We start from the raw sequence: 6,838 nt of genomic DNA on the forward strand, positions 1-6,838 counted from the left end.
ATATTGTTATCTGTCAATATTTCATTAAGGACATTTTTGAATCATAAGTCACAGTTTAATTTGTTCTAAAACTACGTGACGTCATAATGGTTCAAAATCACTTAAAAATTTTTTTTTCTTTAATATTAATTATTAAAAAATTAATTTTTAAAATATTAATAATTCTACAAGAGAGATATTTATTAAACAATTCTTATAATAATGATAAAAGTAATATTAATACAAAAGTAACATCACAAATAATGCTCAGACTAAAGTCGCTGTCTTTAATTTACACACATTTTCATAAATGTCCTGAGAAAAACAAGACGTGTAGTCGTTTAAATATTTGTTGCTTTTTTTAAATTCAAAATTTTCTAATATTTTAAATAATGTTATTTTATTTTACACTATATATTATACATATATGTTATATATTTTACAATATTTTCGTCCACTTCTTTTTTATTCCTAAAGAAAAGAAAAAAATTATTAAACAAAATTAAACTGAAGTAATATTAAATTTAAAAAATTATTTTAATTAAAAATTGCAGAAAATTATAAAAATTATCTATAACAATATTGTGAAAAAAAAATTCTTACCTGAAATATTTAATTTTATTTCACATTCTCGTTGATTGACTGACTGCTGATAGCATTGTAAAATAGGAGAATGCCAATTTGAGAATCTTTAATTAAAGAGAAGATTATTTTTTCCTTATTTATTCAAATAAAAAAAAAAATACTCAAAATTAGTGTGAAAAATAAAAAAAAAATTTCTATTTATCTTACTTGTGCTACTGTCTCCATATTCATGACTGCAATTTTACCAGCAGTTAACTGACATGGAATGTGTCCATGCATAATAATAAAAAGTACCAATTTTTGAATTTTAATCGGTAATTCGTACCATTCACTGTCATATCTAAATAATTAATTAATTAATATTTAAATAAAAACAACAGCTTTTTTTTAAAGAAGAGTTTTTTTCGAAACACGGAGATTATTAAAATTATTTAATTTAATTAAAATAATTAATTTAATTAAACTAATTAAATTATTTAAATTAATAAAATTAAATAAATTAATATTATTTAAATATAAGATTATAATAGAATAGATAATAATTTAACTAAGTATGAATTAAATTTTAAAAATAAAATTCGATTCATTCAACATACATATCAAATGCAACGGCAGCGCTTTCATTTATTAAATTTTGTGCAGGTATGCCAAGAAAATACGCATGAGCCATTGTCGCAATCGAAAGAATTGACTGTTTAACCACAGACACCGTATTTCCCACTGAAAGTGACGTCTAAAAACAATTAATTTAAAAAAAAAAATGAATTCGCAATTCTTTCTAGATTCTTACACATATTAGTTATTTTAATTTAATTTTATATTTTACCTGAAGTAAAGGAAAACTTATCGTCAAAATATTACTTCCATTCGAAATAAGTAAGAAAGTTGAGTAAAAATCTTCCAGTTCCTTGACATACCTGAAAAATTATAGATTTAATAAGATTTTCAAGTGGACATCGACGCTTTAATGAAATTAAAACGAAAACAAGTGAATATGAAAATATAAATAAATGAGTGAATAAAATTAAATAAAAGTAAATTCAAATAAAAAAGTAAATAAAAATAAATAATACCAAATAACAATTATTAAAAGTAAAAAAATAATAAAAGGTCGAATAAAAGTAAATAACTAATAGCAAATAATAATTAAAAGTAAAAGAATAAAATAAAAAAGTGAATGAAAATTAATAAAATAGCAAATTAAAATAATTAAAGGTAAAAAAATTATAAAAAAGTGAGTAAAGATAATTAAACCCATGTCGAAAAATTTCTTGGAAGTATCCCATGGAAATTCTACAAGTTTTTTATTCTAAAAATATTTTAACATTTCCAGGTTTGTCATAGGTTAGGAAAATCAGGGAAAAGTCAGGTATTTTTATTAAGGTACTGGAAAAAAATTGAATTTTCAAAAATTTTAATAAAATTCTTCGCAAAATTTCAATTATTTTCAAAAATTTTCCTCAATTCAATCATTTTCAATATTAAAATATAAAACTTGCAGAATTTCCAGTGAAATTTCATGGAATTTTTCGACGTGGAAAAATAAACATAGTAAATAAAAATAAATAAGAAAACAAAATTTTAAATATATTTACCTCATAGCATAATAATGATATTTAATAGAAAAATAGAATTCTTTATAAAATTTTTTATTTTCCATTACATCCTTCGAATAATTGGATTTAAACATATAAGATATATTGTTCATTCGATATCTCGAGGGACAAAATAAAGATTATAATAACTATTATTATGAATAATTATTTATAAAAAAAAACTTTAAAAAATTGATTAATAAAAATTAAATAATTTAGATAAAAATAAAAAAAAATTAAAAAAAATTAAAATACCTGATAATTGCAAATAATCCACAGGCATGTTGAATTGTCGTAACAAACATACTGTCCATTGTGCAAAAAATTGCCAATCCCCAAGCACATGTCAAAGCACCATGAAGCAAAACATATTTATAATATTTGTCCTCATCGAAGAAAAATTTTGCTGGATAAATTGGTTCAATTGCTCGAGATTCATTTAAAGGAACAATAACGTCAAGCAATAATGGCGAAAGGTTCATTAATAAATATGCTGAAAGTCCACTGAAATTGTATTCTGTAATTTAAAAATAATTATTTCAACCCCAAATTAAAAAGTGTAATTACAAATTATAATTAAAAATATTAAAATAATAATAGTAAGTCATAACTATAATATTAGAAATAATGATTTTAAACCATAAATATAAATGATAATATTATTATTATTAATTATGATTATAATAACAATTATATTAATAATAAAAATTTTAATAATATAAAAATATATAATAATAACAATAATCATAAGAAAGTAATTCTACTCTACAAATTTGTATAATTAAAAATGTTTAATAATTTGGATGAGTGACTGACTCTTTGCTTTTGATTTAGTAAAATTTACAAATTTAAAAGCAAAAAGTTCGTCACTAATAAAAATTAGTAAGCATTTTTATTAATTTAAATTTAAAGAGTAAATAATAATTAGAAACCATAATTATAAATAACGAAAATAAGTCGTAGTTATAAATAATAAAAAATAAATAATTATAATGTATAATTGCAAATAATAATTATAAACATAAATACTGGCAATAAATAATAACTATATATGAATATCAATTATCACATTATACTATTTCAGTCAATGACAAATTTATAACATGAAAAATACAAATTGAAAAAAAAAAATTCTTACGAAACAATATAAAACAATAACGTCTTCCAATTTTTGCATATTTATCGAGTATGCTTAATTCAGTTTGTTTAGATGTCCACAATTTCCAATCATTTTCGATGCAATCGACAAAAAACATTAACTAAAAAATACATCAAATTGTTGAAGTAACAAATTATCCACAAACTACCAAACAAAAATAAATAAATAAAGGGAATAAATTTAAAAAATTCAATTATTAATTTTTAATCGTTGGAAAAATATTACAAATTAATATTAATAGTTAATTATTTATATTAAAGCTAACAATAAAGCTTCTTATTGCTGGTAAACTCTTTAAATCTTTTTCAGTAAAAAGTCATTTTTTCAGTAAATTTTTATTATTTTATTATTCCACTTATTTATTCCTTTAACTTTATTTATTTATTTTTATTTTCTTTACTTATTTAATTTATTTTATTTGAATTTTATTTATTTGTTTTGTTTATTTATTTATTATTAACAATCAATATGTGAATATTAAATAATTACTTTTTTTTGTTTGAAGAAATAAACAGAAAGCATACTAAGAGCCATTACATATATTATTATTGTACCGCAACAATTAAGTACATCATCCAAATTGTTCCTCCAATCAATATGTATTACAAATGCAGTCTAAATTAATAATAAATTCGTAAACATTTAATTCATGAAATACCGAATTTTATAAAAAAAAAAAAAAATCCCTTATGAATGAATTTCATAATAAAATTTTGCGGGATTTCGTTTGCAAACAAATGAAAAAAAAATTATTTTCCGTAAATATTTCTCTTTTTTTAAATTTAAAAAAAGAACCAAAAAAAAAAAAAACCTTCGTATTTTTATTCTCAGTAAATAAAATCTACAAAAATTGTTTCAATTTCTTTGAAAAAATATTATTTTTTGCAAAAAATGTTATTCTCTCTCTATTGTTTGAATACACGGAAAAATTCACCTGAACATAGATAGTGGAAATAACAACTAGAAAAGTTACAGATTGCATTAAAACTTTTTGCCAAAATTTTTGACGAACCCAAAGACCCAAAAACGATAGGGTCTTTTTGTTTATATTAAAATATCCCGATTCAAAAATTTCCATTTTAAAAAGAAAATTTAAAAACGCAAATTATTATTATTTGTATTATTTTTACACTTTGTCAATTATATTTTTTTAAACTATTTTTTTTTTATTATTCTAATTATTATCTTGTCAGTAAAAAAGGCTTAAACTTAAAGAAATGTTAAAGTTAAGTTATTAAACTCAGAGAAAGGCTTCTGTATTTTGAAATTAGAGAAGACTCTTTTAAATTCATAATAAATAATCAAGTATTTTCGAAAATCATTCTACAAAAATAAAATGTCATTGGTAATGAATCTATAATCACTTGGTTACGTTTATCATTATTAATAATGAAAAAAATCCTTGAAAAACCAGTTGTTGAATATTTAAAAATATCTTCGTTACACTAACACTAACGTAAAAATAGTGCCAATAAATAACTGTTAAAAATCATTTTTCTCAATTCAAAGCAAACTCCATGCAGTGAAAACGCGACAGAAACATTTTTGCCAAGCAGGAAACTTTTTCGAAAGGGAATTTATACAAGAGGGGAAACACCGCATTTATTTTATTCGGAGAAACAATGTATATAAAATTTACTCTGTAGTGCTTCATTATAAATTTCATTAAAAATGCTGCATACGCAATTAATTCTATAGCTTTTCTGTAAGGAAACGCATAATTTCGATATAATTTCTATCACTTTAAGGGAAATAAGAAATTCACGGAAACGCGGAACTGTTAAATAATTTCTATTCAACGAGTGCTTACAGTTTACCATCTGTTACAATACATGCTTTTAATTAATGCACACTATACGCAATATTCATTTCCTTTTTCTAACTCAAATATAATTATAGTTTGCAATAGAGGGTTAAAACATACGATATTGATTTATTGCAGAGTTTCTGGAAAAATTTCAATAATCTTCCTGCGCCTTACACACAGAGAAGCAATAAAATCATTGGGTGAATATTATACTAATTAAAATTTAATTTACAAATTTACACACGTATTAAATTTTTTTTTTTTTTTGCTAAAAATTTCGAGAAATTATTTTAATCTCTAAATTATTTGAACTTGTGAAAAGTTCACTAAATTAAATTAGTCAAAATTTAAACTATAATAATAATTTGTGTAAATTTTTGACTCAACTGTTTAGTGGGAAAAAATAATCCTAATAATAAGTAAAAAATTATTTTTGAAAAATTTCACTAAACTTAAAAAATGACTTCCTTAATTTTGTCGAAACGCATTAAAATATTCCGATCTTGGTACAAAGAAGAATTTTTTCTCTAAATTAACAAGAAAATTTTTTTACATTTTCAATTTAATATTTCAAAACATATTTCAACATTTAAAAATAATTTAACACCTGTTAAGAGTTAAACTATATTAAAATTTATTTTCATTTTTAATTTCACAAATTTTAACGTACATACAAAGTCAAAAACTTGTTTTCTTTGTAAGAGAAAATATATTATTGATATTGTAGTCATATTTTTTTCCTGATATCCGAAATTGTTAATAACAAAAGTTGTGATCTGAAACATGATTATGAAAAAAAAAAATTTTAATTTCATAATAAATAAGTAGAATACATTTATTATTTTAATGCACAAGGTAATTTAAAGTATATTTAATAAGCAAATTAATTTATAATAAATAAATTAAAAATTTAGTAAATTAATAAATTACAATCAATAATTTAATAATTAGTAACTAAATTAATTAATAATCAACAAATTTTTATAATTATTAAATAAACTAAATAATAATCAGTAAAGTAATAATAAATAGGGTAATAGTTAACATAATAATAATAAATTAATTAATAGATTAATATAGTTAATACGTTATTACTAAATAAATTGATAATATATTAATAATTACCTAATAGTTTAATAATAGTTAATATATTTATAATAATATAAATATTCAAACCTTTTGAAATTCAATAACGTATGAGAATATTATTATAAGAAATATTGTAACTATAAATTTAAATTTTCAAACATTTTAATTTAAACCCTTTTCGAAATTCAATTATTTCTAAAAATTCACGCTATAATGGCTTTTAATATTCAATTATAATTTAAAATTTTAAGTGAAATTAATTTTTTAATAAATTTTTATTAGAAAATTTTTCGCGAATTCAATTATTTAAATAGAAAGATAAATAATTTATTAAATAATTGAATATTTCTTAAAATTGAATTTTTATGAGGAATTTTTAAAAATAATTGAATTCTTTCGGCGAATTTAAAAAATAATTTTAAGAATAAATGCAATTTTCTATCAGTTTATCTAAAATTGTATAAAAAATAATTTGAATTATCCGATAAGTTTTGTTATTTTTTATGAAAATAATTGAATTATTGCAACGAATTTTATTAAAAATTTTTTTTAAAGAATTGAATTCCGGAGAAAAATATTATTATTTATGAAAATAAGTAATTTCTTGGGAAGAATTTTATTAAA

At 20.2% G+C, this 6,838-nt stretch overlaps 1 protein-coding gene across 1 annotated transcript; it reads right to left on the bottom strand.

The window, feature by feature from the left end:
* Nucleotides 1–431: 431 nt before the first annotated feature.
* On the bottom strand, nt 432–4,396 carry LOC122506945. The gene is made up of 9 exons (XM_043619392.1): nt 4,253–4,396; nt 3,808–3,933; nt 3,298–3,418; nt 2,415–2,676; nt 1,391–1,481; nt 1,161–1,297; nt 772–904; nt 583–668; nt 432–450 (listed from the first exon to the last, which is right to left on the bottom strand). The coding sequence occupies exons 1-8, from the start codon at nt 4,394–4,396 to the stop codon at nt 603–605; spliced, it is 1,080 nt and encodes a 359-aa protein (XP_043475327.1). The 3' UTR covers nt 432–450; nt 583–602.
* Nucleotides 4,397–6,838: the final 2,442 nt, after the last annotated feature.

This window comes from Leptopilina heterotoma, unplaced genomic scaffold, assembly GCF_015476425.1.
Source record: "Leptopilina heterotoma isolate Lh14 unplaced genomic scaffold, ASM1547642v1 Lhet_44, whole genome shotgun sequence".
NCBI classification, from domain to species: Eukaryota; Metazoa; Arthropoda; class Insecta; order Hymenoptera; family Figitidae; genus Leptopilina; species Leptopilina heterotoma.

Bases quoted from the DNA above. Each gene is read 5' to 3' on its own strand.
- LOC122506945 (XM_043619392.1), bottom strand. From the start codon at position 4,396: ATGGAAATTTTTGAATCGGGATATTTTAATATAAACAAAAAGACCCTA. The intron at 2,677-3,297 runs GTAAGAATTTTT...TTTAAATTACAG, and splicing joins TTATTGTTTTATATTGTTTC to AATACAATTTCAGTGGACTT. The intron at 905-1,160 runs GTATGTTGAATG...TTAATTATTTAG, and splicing joins GCTGCCGTTGCATTTGATAT to ATATGACAGTGAATGGTACG.